Source organism: Peromyscus californicus, unplaced genomic scaffold (assembly GCF_007827085.1).
Source record: "Peromyscus californicus insignis strain IS unplaced genomic scaffold, ASM782708v3 Scaffold_19__1_contigs__length_69161282, whole genome shotgun sequence".
Lineage (NCBI taxonomy): Eukaryota > Metazoa > Chordata > Mammalia > Rodentia > Cricetidae > Peromyscus > Peromyscus californicus.
In genome coordinates this window covers 34,278,855-34,299,243 of record NW_026294491.1, presented here as the reverse complement: position 1 = coordinate 34,299,243, position 20,389 = coordinate 34,278,855, and the positions used below count along the sequence as shown (strand labels likewise).

Here is a 20,389-nt window from a genome sequence, read left to right as displayed (position 1 = left end):
CAGCTTTTGTTTGCCATGTGGAGCTGTTGTGACATAGCTTTATGTGTGGGGAGTTCTGGGGTTTGATGTGCTTTAGAGAGGATGTATCTCACACACTTGGAAATACTGTTTGCTCACATAAGAGAACATTAACAAAAGCCATATATATATGTATAGTTTTATGCACTACACGTACAGAATGTTGTTGCAGTGTAGCATCACATAAAATTATTTGTGAGAAATTGTGCACTAGTTGAACCTTTTTTTCAAAATCCATGCCTCATTTTATTAGAAAGGCCATTATCCTGAATGTCAGGCTACTGGAAATTTAACCTTAGCTTTGGCACTGTGTTGCAGTCCAAGTCTTGGCTTTTGAGCTCAACATTTATGATGCTTGTAGGTGAAATGATTTTAGATTAAAATATTGATATCACTACTTAATCAAGCTCAGAACCACTAGTATACAGTCAGTCAGATGGCCTGCCATTATATTGTAGTGCTGTGGACACATATGCCGTTATCCATAGCATTCCTAGCAGTGTGAATCAGAATCTAATGGGGGTAAACTCCTGCCTAAGGGGAACACATTTATCAACATAGGAAATACAAAGGAACAGTCTGATACATTTAAAACAGGAATCATTCTATAAAGAAGCTGCTCTGCTGAATTAGTTACTTTTCTTGTTGCTCTGACCACCTACTTGACCAGCAAGGAGATGTTTATCTTGGCTTGCAGTTTAAGAAGGGCCGTGGCCTCTGGTGGTGGGTGATGTATGCTGGCAGGAGAGGGAGCTGGCTGTTTGTACTGTATTTATAGTTAGCAAGCAGAAAATGGAAAGAAGTGAGGCCTGGCCGTAAAACCTCTAGTCTAGGCTCACCTTTAGTGACGTACTTCCTTTGACAAGTCTCCGCCTCCAAAGGTTTTATTACCTTCCCAGATAATACCACCAGCTGGGGACCAAAGGTTCAAGCACACCTTATGGGTGTACGTGTGGGGAGGGGGTGATTTCACTTTCACAGTGACACAGAGTCAAAAGAATAAGTAAGAAAGATTGTTTAGAAACAAGCTAAAGTCTAGGGTGTGAGTGTAGGCTGATTAGTGAGAAATACTGGAATCATCACTTTTCTTAGCTGTCATAATGGTATTTGAAAACTGCTCCTTTTTTTGTTTTTGTTTTTTGGAAAGGGTTTTCTTGATGTCTCTCTTTTGAAGTATTTATTGTAGTAACCTGTCTTCCAAGGAGGTGTGTGATCTAGATAGTCATTACTTTCACTTTTATGTGTTTTAATGATTTAAAATAGAAAAATGGTATTTTCACTTCTGAAACAGTTCCTTCACAGATTGTATTTAAAATGTAGGCTCATGAATTCCTTTAATGGAATTTCTTGTCATATTGCTTTTTTTCACTTTTAATTTAAAAAAAATAAGCCCAAACAAAACAAAACAAAACAAACAAACAAACAAAACCAAAGAAGCTTGTGGCAATAACAAGGTTTACTCTGTGGTCCAGGGCATGGGAAGTTCTTGCTGTTTCTGTCGGTCCTGGACCAGTCTCACAGACTACTTCTGGGTTGCCCATGCTCTCATTTTGATTGTTCTGGCAAAATTTCTCCCTTGGTCAGTAAATTGAACTAAAGTGGCTGCCCAGTCTCTGTGCTGCAAGAGTCTTTGACAGAGAAAAAGAGATTTGACTGATTTTTACCTCTCCTTTCTTAGTGATGGGTGAAGCTGGACACGGGAGAGGGCGGTGGTCATGTAGACTTAGAGGGAAGGATGGTACAGCTTTAGCAGTTGTCAGTCAGTCACGTAGTCTGGCTTTGCCTTAAGATAAGCATGAACATAAGTAACTGTCTTAAAGTTGGATGTTAGAAAGGTTCAGGAGGCCTGGAGCACTGCCCAGCTCTCAACCATTGAGACATGGCCTTGGTCTCTTCAGTGTATTCCCCATAGTATAAATATATACACAAGTGGAACTGATTAGGTAGTGTGGAAGGAAATAAACCGTAAGCCTCTTATTTCCAGCTATTTTCAGATTTAGAGCCTTCTCAGAATTGAGGGGTTTTCTCCCCCTTTCAGAGTTTCCTTTAAAAGTTGGAACATTGGTTGTCCTTTCCTTATTTTTGTCCGGCGCTGGCATCTTTGTCCCCATTCCCTTTGTGTCCTGTGCTGGGAAGGAGTGTTTTAAACTGCTTGCACAGGCCAGGCAGCTTCTTTCCAGTGGAGAGACAGGGTGACAGGAAAAAGGGGACCGTGGGCACATGGTCTGGTCTGGTGAGAAAATGCTGCAGGGTTTATTGGAGACTGCCTTCTACACGCTGAGTAGAAAGAACTCTAATTTAACCTGGTTTTTATTAGACACCCCCCTACACACACACACACACACACACACACACACACACACACACACACACACACACACACACACACACAGTTTTCCACCTCTTCTCTCAGTGTGGTTTTCCCAGCCCCTAGTCTGCATTTCATCTCAGAAGGCGGACTGACGGCGAAGGCTTTTTCCTGAGCAGGACAACTTGCTTTGGAGCCTTTGGCTGTGGTTGTGTGCTGTGATCTGTTATCTGTAAACAGCCTGACCGTTGACTTCGCAGAGTTTGGAAAGCGCAGCTTAGTACTGTTTTGGTGTGATCCAGTGTCTCATTTGGCGGTGCCCCTGCCGCCACTTCCTCCAGGCCACAGCGTTGGGTGCTGAGAGTGTTTTCTACCTGCTGGCCCAGGGCAGCCTCCCCCAGACAGAGGTGCTCCCTTCTAACCATCTCCGCCTTTAATTAGTAGGAAATTTGCTCTGATTTTGCTGTGACAGCCGGGCCTGCTAATAGCTGGGTTAGAGTGAGCTGTAACACATGCTGCTGCTGCTACTGCTATACTCAGACCTGCTGTTCCTTGCACTCCTGCTCTCCCCCAGGTAACACGGCCTTCTGAGCGTGGTTTGTGGCTTAATAGAAATCGGTACAGTTGCTCAATATAAAGTTATTTCTGAACTTTTTTTGAAAAACTAATTGAAACAGATTTTTAAAAATTTTTTTCATAATGGTTACTTATTTGTGTACTTTTCCCTTGACACGTACCGTATTACTACATTACTACAATTACTTAAGCTGTTTAACTACATTACTGTCTTAATCATAATCATAGCAATAGTTTAATACAATGATTCTTATATGTACCCTTACACACTATTTTGAGGCAGTATTTCCATATAGAAGAGAGGCTTGGCTTGGACTCAGGATCCCTCTATTTAGCATGCTCTCCCAAGTGCACCCCCCCACCTGGCTCATTTTGAAGTTTCACAGACTAAAAACATTACTGTGTGAAATTGTGGCAATGCAGACAGTGTGAGTAGCAACAGCTTATCTTCCTCCTGGCCTTGTTTCTTAAGGAGAGGGTAGGATTCAGTATTTTCCTTTGATCATCTCCATTACATTGAACTGAGAAGATTAATCAGGGGTTCTTGGGCTGTTGTCTCCGGCAGTCAGTTATAGAAGCTAAAATGGTTATGATATGCAGTTATGCTGGGCAGACAGCTGTTACCAGGTGGTGTGAAATTGTGACCAGGATCCAGCTGAATATAGACTGTACACGTAGTTCACAATGCTGTTTCCTCTATTTATTCCTCACATGATGAATTGAAGACTGCCATTTGGAAGTGGGAGGGGCTATAAAAGGAAGGCTCCAGTTGACTGCACACTTGCTCTTCCTTAAGTAGAGGCAGAAATCAGGAGTGAAGCAGAAGCTCCCTTGTGATTGATGCATGGTTCAATTATCACTGCTGCTGGTGCTGAGGGTGATCCTGGTGAGGTCAGTAGGGTTCCTCCCTGAGCTTAGCTCTCTAAGGCGGCGGGGCCAGGCCTCCAGCAGACCCACTCCACTGTCTTTACCCTGAGATTTTCTCATTGGGCTTCAGAAGTCTTGTCTCAGTGTGCATTGAAAGGACACTGACCAAATGAAATGGTCAGGCATGGCCCCTGGTGAGGAGGTCCGGAGGCTCTCACAGACTTGTAATTGTTGTCCTGGCCCCTCAACGATCATTCAGAATCATTCCATATGTTTTTCTCACCAAAAGGGCAAATCATCTCCCCAGACTTACAGTCATTTTAAACTTGGTTTGTGAACTTAAGGTGAAATTTAATGAATTTTGCAAAAATTCTTTTAAAGTATCAAATTAGAAACACACCTACCAATTAAATAGAACAGAACTATTAAAATAATTTGTTTTCACACAAACTGTGTTCTGTTTAGATTGAGGACAGTTGTGACTTACTTTCCAAAAACCTGAATGAAATTATTTTATGTTTTCATTCAAGGAGGAGAAAGAAAAGTAGCAGCAGACGTTAGCGTCCATCTTTGCTTTGAGGTGTAGGTGTCCAGTGAGAGGAGGTTGGTGATGTGAGCCTAGGCTGCTCACCATTTTATGGGACTGTGCAGCTTTGTTTTAGCTAATGGATAAAGTTGATTTATTTGCATTGTGTTTCCAGAAAAGTGTAATAGAAATTCATGTTGGTGCAGGGTAGTGCTTATGGATGTTGTATGGATACCCATTTCAGGGGCTTTGTGCATTACCGGACCCTCCATGAACTTCACTGAAGAGTCTGCTCCTGGATGGACTAGGAACTCTACCTGTCCCGGTTTTGATGTTTTCCCATCTGAGCATCCCAGATCACCAGGAACTCTTTAATTTTGAAGTTCTTGAATGACAATGTGAAAAGAACAGGAAAAGGGAGCTGAGGGGGGAAGGGGGAAGAGGGAAGGAAGACAATGCCAAGAAACAGTCTCTGAGCGGAAGTGTCTGTCTGTCTTGAGGGGCCCCTCACTGAGAAAACAGGAAAAGAGAACCAAGGGCTGAGGCACCCTGGCTTTTGAATCATTGCTGCTTCAGTTCAGTTACTTTAAAAAATTGTCAAGTAAAAGTGACTTTAGTTTTCTGTGTGTGTACAAGCCTAAAAAGAGTTTTTTTACACATGTGTGGACTGCTGAGTCAATAGTTAGAACAGATCCATTACCCTAAAGCCTTCCATGTGTTCTTCCTTGGATTTCTCAGTGTTAAGAGAGAGCTGTGTTGCCGGGCGGTGGTGGCGCACGCCTTTAATCCCAGCACTCGGGAGGCAGAGCCAGGCGGATCTCTGTGAGTTCGAGGCCAGCCTGGTCTCCAAAGCGAGTTCCAGGAAAGGCGCAAAGCTATACAGAGAAACCCTGTCTCGAAAAACCAAAAAAAAAAAAAAAAAAAAAAGAGAGAGCTGTGCTTTTCCTAGGAAGTATGTCTCCTAGTGCTCTTGGAGGACCTCAGGGGTCATATGCAAACCGCCCCACAGGTCTTCTCCAGAGGCAGGCTCTGGGCCTTTCCAGCTAGGTATCTGGTTTTTGTTTTCACTACATTTTTGTTGGTATATAAATTTAATGGTGAATAGGGTTTCCTGCCCCTCCCCCCAAACATATATATAGTTCTTATTTTTTTTAAGGGTTGAATTAAGGTTGTAGCCATCCATCTGTAGGTTTTACATTCCCCTGTCAGTATAAATTCCTGAGATTTCCTGTGCATTGTTGTGCCGTGGCTTTGCAGGGCTACAGTATACAGTGTATGAGGGCAAAGACATGGGACACCTGGCCTATAAGGATCAACACGGGTGTCTGGACCTGGAGAGGCGATGTCCTGTCTACTGCAGAGGCAGATGAGTTGATTCATGGCTGCCTGCTTTCCTTTTTTTCTTTCCTCCCTTCCTTCCTCCCTTTCCTCCCTCCATTTGATTGTGTTTTCTGTGAAGAAGTTGTATCTCAGCGAGCTTATCCCTGGATGGTCTGCTTACATGGAATTGCCTAGAATCCTAGAAGGAAAGGTCATCTGAGGGCTTTGAAGGTCCGGCTCCTGTTGCGATTGCATATACAAAGGTTTGTTTACAGACCACCGACTGGATTTCTCTTCTTTCTTTCTTTCTTTTTTTTTTTTTTTGGCCCCACCCCCCTTCTCTTCTTTCTTATTTGCTGAAAAACATTTGCTGATGACCTGCTGCTGTGTGCAGGCCTGTACTGGCATTGGGGGTAAGAGTTGAGAGTCCAGTAATTCATGATTTGCCATCTCTTTTTCTCCCTTCCTTCTTCTCCCAGTACCTTAGACCACAAAGGCAACAACGACTTAGAGCCTGGTGAAAGGAGGGTGGCCACACCTACCTACAGTTTGCCAGCATCTGACATATTTCCAGTTTTGCTCTGGGTTCTGTTTGCATGGTAGATTAGTGTGGTCCAAACAGTAAAAGGCGGAAAGGATTCAGGGCTCTCAGAAGTCTCCTCTTGGTGCCTCTGATGCCTGCTTCCTGTATTGTCTTCTTGTCAGTTCAGCACCTCTTGTTCCAGGAATCCAGGGGACAACCATACATCTTATTAGCTGTGGTATGATGTTCAGTTTACTGCCACGTGTGATAGTGTTTCGGGGATTTCTCAACTTTTCTTACTGAGAATCTGGGTTTTGGTGTTATATACTGTGTGCTGATGATATGTCCATGGAGTATGGTACAGTAGATCTAGATCAAGCGTATTTGACTAAAACCAAACCAGACCCACATAATAACAGCAACAGTCTCTTCCAAAGACTCAGCTGTGGTTCAAGACCTACCACTGTCCTGAGTCTTGCAAGTATTTTTTAGGACTCTTGGTGATAAAAGCTGAGAGGATGCTGGGAGCTGCTCCTGGCTAAGGGACCAGTCCCCAGAGGCAGTTGTCAGCTCAGCTTTAGATGCTGATTCATTGGGCCTAGCCTAAGACAGCAATTTTAATGCAGGTTTTTAAATGGTGAGCATTTTGGAAGAAGAACACTAGTGGGAGAGGGAAAGGAAGGCCGGAGATGGTAATGGGGAGAGAGTATGCCCAAAGTTCATGATATACTTGAACAGAAGTGTTACAAAGCCCATTGCTTTGTACTCTGAACACACACTAATAAAGTTTTAAAAATTATGTAACTCCCTGGTTTGTGTTTTTTTTTTTTTTTGGTAATGTTCAGCAAAAATGGTAAAATACAAATACCACACCACTACTCACTCCCTACAACAGATAAGCAGCAGGAAATGTGATGTCCAGTTTAGTCAATGAATTACCAGGGAGAAGACCCCACTATTAATGTTTAGAGAGTGTTTTCTGGTTTCAGGAACCTTCAGAAAGCACCTTATTATGGTGCCAGGGTAATATGAAATGAGAGATGTGTAGCCATAACAAGCCAACACAAAGTCTTTTAATATGGGTGCTGGCAAACTTTTGCTACTGTTATTCAGCAATTGAGTCTATGACATCATAGCCCATGGAACCACATATAAATAATAACATGTATCAGTGTGCACCATCAATTTATTTTTCAAATGATCTTTTTCTCCTTTTCTTTCTTTGATTGACTGGCGCTCCTAGTTTGACTCCAAAAGCAGTGTACCCATATCTAGGCTCAGGAGCAGTGCTTTTTAGAGAAGCAACAGTTTGCAACCTTAATTGGAGGTTAGGTTAGTGGTGAGTAGAAATCCATGGGCAGGTCAGCATCCCAGAATGGAACCAGCATCCTTTATCACATGCTCTTTTGTCTTTTGATAGTGTCTGAAGTGCTGATGCTTGTCCCTAAGCCAATTGGAAACTTTTACTCTAAGTGCTTTAGTGATGTTTGAACTTACAGCATCACAATGATGTTGTGGATATAATTTCACAGAATGAAGTATATTATAAAGTTACAAGAGAGAAATGTATAGAAACTTCTTGGGTGAGGAGATAATGCTACAATTCTGTTTGGTCTTTTATTCTGGACAAATGGTTACCATTATAATAAACAGGTTTTTATTAAAATTCACAGGTGGGTGGTAGTAGATGGTACCTGTGTGTGTGCTCATAGAGGCCAGAGGTCACTGTTAGGTACCTTCCTCAACTCATCTCTACCTTATTTATTTAGTTTCTACAACAAGGTCTCACTGAATCAGGAGCTCACTGATTGGCTAGACTGGCCGGGCAGTCAGCCCTTGGATCATCTCGTCTCTGCCCTCAGTACTAGCATTCATTATAGGTGCATTCTGTTATGACCAGTTTTTTACATGGGTGCTGGGGATTGGAATGCACTACCCATTGAGCTATTTTGTATCTCCTGAGCCCCTAGTATTCTTTTTTGAGACTCCCTATGTAGAGGTGGAACTCTCTACAGAAACCAAGCCAGCCTCTATCTCATGAGTGCTGAAATTAAAGGCTTGCACTCTCACACCTGGCCCTAGTATTCATTCCTAATGCATCAGGGCAGTATATGAACTTGAGGATTAGCATGAACAGATCGACTAGTTACTTACTTGTATATGTGAATGTATATTTCTTGTGCCTAAGTTTGCATATAGTAAAGAGTAGAGAATTTTTCAAGTGAATGAAGGGAATGGTAATTGTATTGATATGATAGATGTGGTCATAGCTGCTGCAGTCAGAAATTTCCATTGTCCTAAAACAAACATTCTCACAAAACAATTGGAACACTCACTAATTTGATACTTACATGCTGAGGAATGACAGTAGAAAAATATTAAAGGTCTCTTTTCTGTAATAGAACTGTTAAGTTTCTGTAAAAACACTGCAGTTCACATAGGCAGTAAACAGTTTTGACTCTGAGCTGGGGTGTCTTAGGCAGTATTCCTTGGTGTTGGATGGCATCCGATATATGCTGTACTGAGTACTTAATGCTGTGTGTGTCCAGAGCCCAGGCTGCAGGGAATCCTCATGATACCAGAAACACCTGGAATCAAGTATTTCAGTTTTCAATTAATTTTTCCCTTTGCATGTTCAGAAATTTTTACTGTTGCCTAATTTTTTTTATGACCCCATATTTAATTATGTTCCCTTTATGGGGTCTGAACCCATGGTTTAAGAAGCTATGTTTTGAGATAATTTCTAAATTACAGAACAAGTATGTAGAGCCCAAATGACTAGGCCCTTTGTACTACTGGGTGTAATAATTCCCCGAAGCTATCTAATTGCAAGGACTGGATCGTACTTGATGTTCATAATAATTTCTCTGAGCCATTAGGACAAGCATTTTTATGGTACTCAGGAGTTCAAGGTTTGGAAAGTTTCTCTTCCAGATTGGTCGCTTAAAGAAAATGTGGTACATGATGCATTTAGCTTTTTATTCTTTGCTGACTCTGCTGTGCAAGATGATGACTCATTGATTGGGGAGGGGCGTGGCTTAGGCACTCCTACCATCAGTTTGCCTAGTTATCTTTAGTGCTGTTTTAGATAAGTAGCTTTTACCTACGGAAGGTATGATTTGATATTGAGGTTTTTAAACGCTCAAGAGTGTTCTGTCTTTTTTAATTAAAACCCAAGTTCTAACTGATCTCATAATACACATTCTAAAGATTCCTCTGTCTACCTGCTCACACACAGCACTGGTCCTGGGAGATGGAGAAGCAACAAGCAAATGTTAGTTGTCAGGAGAAGTAGGAGCTACAGGATGCGATATGCAAAGGTGTGAGCCTGCCTGTCCGTAGCCACATACCAGAGGCCAGTGATGAGACCTGCACCATGGGTCAGTGGGCTCCTGCTGCCTTATTCCTACTGTCCTGCAGGGAGCTGTTTAGAACATCTAGCTGTTTTCTCAAGTGCTCTCAACTCTTTCCGTAAGCTGGTGGTATGCTTCCTTAGATAGCTCATGGTGCTGTCTGGCTGCCATGTACCCTCTTCCCGCTGTTATTTTATTTTTTAGACACTTCTTGTAGAGTCCACTCAAGTGGTTTTGAGGTTTACAGTGCAGAACCAGTTACCCTGGTCTCTCTACCTGTGGGATGGATGGGTAGATGGAGTGGTCATCAGACCCTCTAGTGCTGAACTCACCCTGTTTAGCACAGAGCTATGGGGGTTCCATATATGCTTTAGAAAGCAAACTCAGAGCAGGGAGGACCTTGGAATTTTCAAGCTGACCTCTTGGTGGTCTAGATGAGATGCTGCCGTAATGGATGTGTTGGTCCAGATGAGACACTGTGTTGGCATGGCTCTTTGACTTTCCTCTTCATATGAATTGCATCTAAGGGATAGGGGAATCTCAGTCTGGCCTTCTCAAATAGTCGTGTGTGTGTGTGTGTGTGTGTGTGTGTGTAACTTTAAAAAATATTTTTGAGATTATATTATAATTACAACATTTCTCCCTCCCCTTTCCTCCCTCCAAACCATCCTATAAACCCCTCGGTTTTCTTTTTCAAATTCATGGCTTCTTTTTTTCATTAGTACACACATACTACACATTCTAAAGTTTCCTTTGTTCTTTGCTAACTCTGTTGTGCAAGATGATGACTCATTGATTGGGGACAAATCAATATGTAAATATATATTCCTAAACATTACCTGTTCAGTCTGTATAATCTTACTTGTACGTTTTCAGGGCTGACCATTTGGTACTGGGTAACCAATTGGTGTGCTCTTCCCTGGAGAAGACTGTTCCTCCCACTCCCAGCATTCCTCAGAAGAAGTGAGCTTCAAAAGTACACAAGAAGCCACCAGACACTGCTTTAGGAAGCTATGAATCTTGTCTTACTCTCTTCAGTTCTCATGTTGGATCTGGGGTGGAAGTCTCCACATTCTGTGGGAACAGGAACAATATTTTTGTCTGTTTTATTATTGAGAATGACTTGTTTACTAGAAAAGCTTAATACTTGTCCCTTAGGTAATTTTTTTTCTTTTTTAAAAAAAAGGGGTGTGTGTGTGTGTGTGTGTGTGTGTGTGTGTGTGTGTGTGTGTGTGTGCGTGTTTGCACACACATGCACATGCCATCTGTGTACAGGTACCTGCAGTAGTTAGAAGAGCATGTTGGATCCTCTGGGGCTGGAGCTACAGGTGGTTGTGAGCCTTCTGGTGTGGGTGCTTGAAACCAAACTTAGGTCCTGGAAGGAGCAGTACACACTCTTGGCCCCTGAGCCATCTCTTCAGACACCTTCATAAACTGGATTTTAAAAAAAGTTATTTTTCTGTGTGTATGCTCACACTTGTGTGTGCATGCAGGTGCATTTGTCTGGAGGTCAGAGGATAACCTTGGGTGTTGGTCCTTGCCTTTTACCCTGAGACCCAGGATCTCTTGTTGGTTGCTGCTCCATGAATTGGGCTAGCTAATCCATGGATGTCCATGGCTTCTCCTTTCACTGCCCCCTCTTGCCATAGGAACACTGGATTGCAGACAGGCTCCATTCAGCATTGTTTGGGTGAGTTCTGGGCATTCATACTAAGGTGTGCTTTTACACACAGAGTCATCTGCCCAGCCCCCAGTGAACATCTTTAAATCCAAACTAACTGTTCCAAACCAACAAAACATCGCTAAAAGGTCTAGGAACAAAGGTTTCTGAAACAAAGCTTGTAGTTCAGTGGAAATGAGAAGCAACCAGACCTGCTTCCCTTTTTACACCATGATGAAATCTTTTCCTACGCTTTTGAGAGAGCTGCTGTCTTGGTTGGGTGTGCAGTGTATGGCCCTGCCTGGTTGTCTGCAGGGAGTTTGTGTGGTTTTGTGGCAGGGCTTGTCCTCCTAGGTGAATCATTGTGTCCTTCCTCTTACTTTTGGCCACCTGTGTGTCTGTTCTGGGATGCAGAACAGATTGTCTGCCGCTCCAGTTCTACTCTTTGATTGATTGTCTTCAGGTTATTATTGTTCCCTAGAAACTACCCTTTGCCCTTCCCAGCAAAGGAGAACAGTTGGTTTCCCACTATCCTGTGTTTCTACTATAGAGTACAAATAGTGCTTCTCTTCTAGGGCAAGTACAGTGTTTCTACACACACACACACACACACACACACACACACACACACACACACACACACACACACACACACACCCCTTCTCCCTGATCAAGTACCATGTCCTTAAGCAGTTTTGGATTAAACTTGGTAGACTTATTTGGAAGCATTTTGATTTCCAATATTTATTGAAAGAAAATGGATAATGAGATAACTATGTGAATAAACAAAAGCCCATTACAAGTTTCAGAGACCCATGGGCTCTGAATTTGCCCTCATATACCTTTCTGTTTGCTAAAGATGCTCTTTGTCATAAGAGGCCCAAGCCAGGAATTGACAATATATGGTTATTGTTGGTGATTGTGTTGCCATATTTGATTATAAATTAGTATCAATATTTGTAGAATAATATACTCGAAGTTTATGTTTAATTTGATTGGATAGGATGTTTCCGTCTTAAAAGTAGGGAAAGTAGGGCAAGTAGGTCTGGGTGTAAACTTGAGCTGGTCAGTGTAATTGTCTCTGAAGTTCAGTTTCTCTGTTTTATAAAATGATGCTTGCATTATGTTCTGTGAGGAATATGGGAGTTTGCACAGGAGACACCTGTTCGCCGAGTGTCCCCAGAGTACAAGGCTGCGCAGGTGTCTGCGCTCTGCTGCTCTTACAGAACTACAAGGCTGTGCGGGCCACAGGATCATGTTTGCTGGAGCGGAGGTGACCTGATCTGGCACTTGTCTGTGCTGTTGAAGCTAGAAGCTAGAAAACATTTACTTTTCCATAAAGTAAATAAAACCTCCTGTAGTATTGCATCTATTTTTAGGCCGAAGGATGCTGCAACACAGAAGCTTTAAAGAAGGGCAAGCTGTAGACAGAAGCACCATGAGCAGAAACAGTGCTAAGTTATAGTGCACCTCCTTTTCAAACGTGCACTAGCAGCAAGGATTTGTAAGGGACAGTGGAGATGAACGGAACACCTTCTGATGGAGCTGGGCATTCTTAAGCCTGGAATTTGAGAGTCTGAGGCAGGAGGATCAGAAATTTGAGGTTAGTGCTGGTCTCATGAGTCTTTGTTTCAAAACACCAAAACCCAACTAACCAAACAAATTTCTTGATGGAGAAGTTGGCATAAGGTATGTTGGGACCATCCCTGAGAGTTAGAGTCCTAAGCTCTGTCTTTAACATCTTGGATACATTCATGTGTCTGCCAAGTTCCTGTTTATGTGAAAGAGACCATGAGACTGTGCCTGTCAGTGGACACAGTGATTCATCAGATATTTTAAGGAGGTATAAGTGGTCTAGGTAAAGATTACACAACATGCGTCTGTTAACTAGTATTTGTTGCTAGAAGATTATCTAGGAAAACAGAACCGTTGCCATTTCTCCCCTCACTGGGATTTAAAAGCTTCCCTTAATGTTATTCCCTCTGCCCTTTCTGTGGGACCAGGGACAAACTTCATTAAAGGTGGAGACAGGCTGCAGCAGTGTCCTGAGTCTTAAAGCTGCATCGTGTGGTTTTTCTTGGAACATGTGTTATGTATTGCATATTTCCAAGCGCAAGGTGGTAATTTTGACTCGGTCAGAAATACGAAGGAGAGTTGAAAAATAGGCCGTTTTCCTTGGCTTGGATCTCTGCCAAGCCTAGTTTTTTTTTTTTTCCTCCCTTAAAAAAGAAACATTCATTTTCTTGGGGGTGGGGGGTGGGAAGCAAAAATGAATCAAAAGCTATGAGGTTTCTCGGTTGAGGAGTAATTCTGGTTACTGGGAACCAGGCAGACTCACAAAATGACACTGATAGTATTGTTAGCTTACTCATTTGAAATAAAGGAAGATGACACAGTGTAAGAGCAGTTTGATAGGTTCATGTGTTTATAGATCTAGAGTCCCTCCCCTCCTCTATTTTATCTGAGCCAGTCCAGCATAGCATACCTATCTTCTCTGGGGTGTGGGGAGCCTGAACAACTCGGTTTTCTCCCACCACCTAATTTCTAGCTGTGAGAAATTTGCTGTAGTGATTTGGAAATAGCCTTTCAGCCACTGTAGAAAGGCTGAAAGACTTAAGGGCTGTGTGGGAGAAAATCATTGTACCCTTTACTTGGTGGTGTCAGAGGATAAGGTTACACAGTGTCTTAAGTGTACTCTTCCTTCTTGGGTTCAAGAAAAGCACAGTTTGACTCTGTGATTGTCCTGTCACAGTCCTGGGAGAGTCTAGATGCTATTACTGATGGAGGGGACGGACTCATGGTCTGGGGTTATATTTGACCACTGACCAAGTGTCCCACCTTGTTTTTTGCATCTTGATTATTGTATTTCTCAATGCTATGAAGTATACCACTACTGTGCCTGTCCTTCATGGAGCCCAGGGTACACCAGTCTAAAACTTGTCTTCACTTGTCTTCCTGGTTGCTGAGCGTACTAGTTGTTCTTTAACTACAGTGTTTTAGTTGTCAAATAGTACCATTTTCAGGGACGGCTTTTCCGTGTGACTTGAGTTCCTTCACAGATTCTGAGTAAATGGAGAGTTGTCCTTGGGTTTGATGTTAGAAATTCCTTCTTTTTGTCATGAGGCCACAAGATAGACAGGTTTGTGGAAAATGTGAGGGTGTCATTTCTGCTTTGCATTGTTGCAGAAGGGTCATTTGTAAAAACTGAATCCTTAGGTAGCTCGTGTTCAAGACAGCTAGGTGGTTCCTAGTCATTGCCTTGAGAAATGCTAACAAGGTATTGCTGCAGAGAGCAGGCTGATAACCAACCCGTCAGTGCTGGAGGAGAATTATACCAAATTTTTTGAAGTACAGAGTGACATGAATGAGCTACACAGTTTTAGGTTCTAGATCAAAAATTATAGTTGTGACAAAGTTATCTTGTTTGTCCCTGAATCTTTTTGTATATTTCTTTACTCTACATCATAGTCTCCATACTCTATATTGACTATTGGGGCTGTGGGAAGATTTTAAAGAGGACGTTCATTATAATTGTGAAATCAGGTAGTTACTATTGGGATTCCACTAGGAAAACACAATTACTCATTTATGGTATAAAATAAATATCTAGAGTTTTATTTATTTATTTGTTTTTGGCCGTTGAAGGAGTGGTTGGTGACCCCAGTGTATAGACAAACCCATTACGTAAGTGCATTGGAGGGCCGGAGAGATGGCTTCCTGGTTTTGTTTCCAGCATCCACACAGTAGCTCAGAACCTACTGTAACTCTAGTTCTAGGGGGATCTGATGCCCTCTTCTGGCCTTCATGGGCTCCTGAATGCATGTAGTGTACATAAACTTACCCAGGCACACATATAGAAACGTAAATTTAACAAAATAGTATTTTAAGTATCTTGGAGACATTGATAGATACATTAAACCTATGAGAAAAATAATTGGTATTTTATCTAAATTCACTTGATATTCTATTATTAGTAATAGAAAAAGCATGAGGAAGATATGCTGTGTGAGAAACTTTAGCCATTCTGTTTGGATGGCTGTCCAGAATGTTGGTATTAATTAGTCTTTCTTTTCTGTTTCTTCAGGGTCGACATGTTAAAACAGGTCAGCTGGCGGCCATCAAGGTTATGGATGTCACCGAGGTAAGGTTGGAACACACATGTTTATGAAGAGATTGTGACTTTAAAGTTAACTCCTGTTCTAGTACAAGAGCCTTTCCATGCTTGGAGATTGTGATCACTTGAGGACACAGCTCTCCTGTGGCATTTGATGCTCATGGTCCAGCGGCAGGCCAGTTGACACACTTGAGTTGTTGCACATGGTCCCCAAGTAACTAAGTCAGTAGCAAGCATTTGCTTGATTTTTTTTTTTTTAACCATCAACCCATAACACCTCCCCTCCATCTGAGTGACATCATCCTTGGCCATAAAATGCACTGTAATCGGTAACATCTTCACTAATAGAAAAGATTGGAGGAGGGATCAGGGAGGTCACACGAATAGAGATTGAAGGGAGAGCTTCCCTTAGGGTATTAGTCCACACCTGTTCCATTTCTTTTCTATCTATCTATCTATCTATCTATCTATCTATCTATCTATCTATCTATTTATTTATTTATTTATTTATTTATTTATTTATTTATTTATCTATCTATTTATCTATCTATTTATTTATTTATTTATTATCACGGGAGAAGAAAATTTATTTATTTATTTATTTATCTATTATCATGTGAGAAGAAAATTTATTTATTTATTTATTTATTTATTTATTTATTTATTATCATGGGAGAAGAAAATATCCAGCCAAATTCCTAGAGGTTGGAAGAGAAACATCTGTTAGAACTTTAGTAGATTGTTGGCAAAATTGAGTGGCAAAAGATAGTTCTTGAAATGGTCAATGAGGATTTACTCTGTAGCTTTACGTGGAAAAAGAGAACTGAGCCAAACAAAATGTGAGTTCACACATGTGCACATGCAGAGGTGTGCCTGTGTGAGTGTATGTGCATCTGAAAGTGCTTACTTATTTAATAAAATAGACATAGGTTTTGAGGAACTACATCCACCTCATTTTAAGTTATTTTAATCAGTTTTATCTCCTGCACTCACGACCTTTTATTCCATGTTGATTCAGATTCAACATAGTTACAAATTTCTAGAAGGAGATGAGCATCAATCTTAGGAATTTGGGATGTCTTTACATCAAATCATAGTTCCCCCAAGTCTGGAGTCTATTGAGGATGGTAATGACTGCACTGAGTTCAATGTGCCATTAGTAATTTGGAGAGGTGTTCTTTGTTGCTTTCAGACAGTATGCACCTCTCCAGTGTGCACATTTGTGAGTTGGAATTAGAAAACATTGTAGGCCACATGACAGCTGTTGAATCTGACAGAAATATTTGAAGGTGTGGCATCAGGTGACTGCCCTCTTTTCGTTGTCAAAGAGGATAACTAGAAACTTATTTGATTGACTATTCAGAAGATTTGTATAACACATTATGCTATGGACAGTTCAGTTGTGTCCTGTAGGATCTTACTTTGGCATATAGCCCAGTGGAAAACTATATGCTTTCCAGCTAAAATTTTTTGTTTTTGTGTTTGTTTTTCAGGACAGGGTTTCTCTGTGTATCCCTGGCTGTCCTGAAACCCACCCTGTAGACCAGGCTGGCCTCAAACTCAGAGATCTGCCTACCTCTGTGCCCCATACCCCCCTTCCCAGCTCAGCTAAACATTTTGAAAGAGCAGTGAAAGAGTAGCACATTCTAACTTACTGTAGTTTAAATAGAGTAGGTGTTTATGAAGTGCTCTCTGAGACTGGGCCAGGCAGTGGCAGGCAGTGGCACCTGCCCCTGTGACTCCTGTTGCTATGTTGGGATATGGAGCCCAGGGCTTTTGCATATTTATAAACTTACTTGTTGACTGGTTTATTGTTAGACTTGTGGATACCATGTTACATGTAGGCTTTGGTTCAGGCATGGTTGTGCACCCTTTAGTCCCAACACTTAGGAAGCAGAGGCAGGCAGATCTTCATGAGTTCGAAACCATCCTCTACATGGCAAGTTCCAGGACAGCAAGGGCCATATAAAGAGATTCTGTCTCAAGAAGAAGAAAAAAAAAAAAATCGAAAAACCAAACCAAAACAAAACAAAATCGAAAAAAGTAAACCTTAAGCTTTGGATACTTATGAATCCAGAATTTAGGTTCTTTCTGGACTCAGTGTCTTCAGCTTGTGCTGAGCTTCCTGAATAGCTGTTGTGGCCTCCTGGTATGTTACCTTCACACCTCAGATGGATTTCAAGTGGAGGACCTCCTTATCTAAGACTGGGTCTGATAAATGTGCAATACATGGTCACCAGAGAGAGAAACTATAATATATAGGAGAATATAAGGAAAAGTTACATCCTTATACCTTTTTACAGTAGCCACTGTGTGCTTTGATGTATTTTGTAGCTGGAAGTTTTCCTGCGTTCTGCCGGGTCCCACAGCCGCTCAGGCCCAAGTAAACACACAGAGGCTTATATCAATTAAGAATTGCATGACCATAGCCTATGGCTCAATTTTTTTGCTAGCTAGCTCTTATATCTTAAATTAACCCATTTCTATTAACCTGTATGTCACCACGTGTTCCATGGCTTTACCTGCATGCCATTACTTTCTGCTCCCTGGACAGCAGAATGGAGTCCCCCCTCTTTGCCTTTCTTCTTCCTGTCTCTCTTTTGGATTTCCCGCTTGCCTCTAAGCTGCTTTGCCATAGGCCAAATGGCTTTATTTATCAACCAATCAGAGCAGCACATATTCACAGCATACAGAAGACATCCCACAGCAATATTTCTTTTGCAATCATATATCTATGAGAACATCTGAAGAACATGCACACTTATACATGTACTAGATGCTTTTGTATTATTATTATGGTTATTTTCTATGCTGGGGATTAGTGAGGGCCTTGTGTATCCTTGCTAAATAAGTGGTGTGTCACTGACCTACACAACAAGTGTACACTTGAGTTGTATACAAAAGGTATTTTCTTGCCTGGCAACAATGGACATATGCATAACACAAGTATTTTCAGGGCTCCTTTAAAAATAATTAATGCAGAGCTCGTGTATTCCAGTAGAGTGAAAACCAGATGGTGAGCCTTAAAAAGAGCCAACCTTCAACCAACCATTGAGTGTATTAGCTCCTCAGTAATATTTCTTGCATATTCTTTTCTTGTAATGACCTCTGTTATAGCCTGCAGCTCAGAAAGATCTAGAGTAAGTGCTGATTGTGGGTATGGGACTATGGTCAGCTGGCAGCATGGAAAACATGCCCTTACCTGCCCCGAACATCAAGAGCTGGGTTTTGCCTGTGAACTTGTAGGCCTTATCCTGGCTGGGACCTGGGTGGTACATAGGAGAGATTTTGTAGCAGACTTCACCTCCAGCAGGAGGGGTCATCGGAGAGCTTTCTCTTGGTGAGAGCAAGGTTCTGTTTGGTTTCCATTCTGTTTCATCTCAGGGTCAAAAAGGTGCAAAAGCTAGTTCCTGGAGGAAAAAAAATCACAGCCTCATGACTTGTTAGAAGAAACCAAGTGGTTGTTAACAGGCTCAGAAGGGAAGAAGAGTATGGGTGAGGAGAGCAAGGCATGCGTGGTTCTCCCCCCTCACTTAACTATTGCAGCCGGAATGAATCTAGCTCCAGCGCCAGCTGCAGTGAGTGGGGAAATGAGGGCCTGCTTCACCCAGTTGAGTTGGTTATGTGAAGAACCTGGACATAACCAACCAAGAATTCATCTTCTGCTCGGGGGTGCTTTGACATGGGACTGTGTAGGGAACTAAGGAGTCTGTCTGCAAGAGAGACATTTCTTTGTCAATGTATATATCTCTTCGGATTTCTTTTAAACCTCAACACAATTAAGAATTGAGTACATAAGGACTCTTCCGAAGGAAACTTAAGTATTTCATCTGGTTGGTTTTGGGGAGGTTCTAAAGAGCATCTTTCAGATTTTTTTAACTACATAATACTAGCACAGTAGATTATTAATGTGCACGTGTCTTTGTTTTGTTTTTACAATAATTTTAGATTGCTAGAGATTTGCAGGAAAATGTGTAGAGATGTCCCATGCACCTTTCACTCAGTTTTCCCCAGTGATAAATAACATCTTGTAAAGCTATATGTAGCACAGCTTCACAACTGAAGTGCATACAGGAAGCATGAAAGGCAGTTGTTTGTATAAGGGGAAGAATTCCCTGGGACTTAGTTTTGAATCTACTGGGGTCGGCTAGACAGTTACACTACTTCTGCTGCGTACCTTAGTACCAAGGCAGGCCACAGGAAATCAGCTGAACACGCACCCATCTGGGGTTGTAGTGTTTGGAGGAATACTGTTCTTTTCTCCAGGGCTTGTTGACCATTGAGCTTTATCCCCAGCCCTTGTAGTTTCAATTCTTGACAGTCTCATTTTACTTTCTGTGTCTTAATATTAAACTTGTATTTATATTATTTGTGTAGATTTGACTTTTACCCATTTGCTTTCAGTTAATATTATATAAGGTTTTGTTAATTTAAAGGTGAATTAGCTAGATCAGTAGTTACTAACTTGGGGTCCATAAATTGAGCAAAACTGTCTTTAGCACCAACTTCAAGTATCATACTTGCAGACAGAGGGGACAGTATGTATCATTTAGTTAGATTTGACAGTTAACATTTTGTCTATGTGTTGTTTTTGAAAATAGTTACTAGAATCATACCTATCTGTTAAAGTATTAATGTGGTTGGTGCCTCTCTCTCTCTCTCTCTCTCTCTCTCTCTCTCTCTGTGTGTGTGTGTGTGTGTGTGTGTGTGTGTGTGTGAGAGAGAGAGAGAGAGAGAGAGAGAGAGAGAGAGAGAGAGAGAGAGAGAGAGAAAGACACACAGACACACAGACACACAGAATATTTTGAGATGGGAGTTTACAGTATTGCCCATGTTGGTCTCAAATTCTTGGGCTCCAGCAATCCTCCTGCCTCAGTATTCTGAATAGCTCATATTATAACAATACACCACTTCACCTGGTGTGTTGAGGTATTTTAAAATGACTAAATTGGTAATGATTGCAATTTTTTTTGAAGGCTTAGGCTTTTTTGTTTCTTTTGTGGGAAGAGAATGTGTTTCATGTTGGGGACTAACTCATTTTAACTTGGGACTTGGCAAAAAATGAAGTTTCTGTCTGTTGTTGTCACTGTCTTAAGTTGTTGCTGTGATAGAATACCAATTTAA

The 20,389-nt window shown here is 41.6% G+C and overlaps 1 protein-coding gene across 50 annotated transcripts in view; it reads left to right on the top strand.

Annotated features, from left to right (window-relative positions):
* Positions 1 to 20,389, top strand: part of Map4k4 (mitogen-activated protein kinase kinase kinase kinase 4) — a 150,997-nt gene that overhangs the window by 49,599 nt on the left and 81,009 nt on the right. For all 50 annotated transcript variants that reach the window (XM_052745067.1, XM_052745065.1, XM_052745045.1 and 47 more), the window contains exon 3: positions 15,236 to 15,292. In XM_052745067.1, coding sequence (XP_052601027.1) covers positions 15,236 to 15,292 — 57 coding nt within the window. The remainder of the gene's footprint in view (positions 1 to 15,235; positions 15,293 to 20,389) is intronic.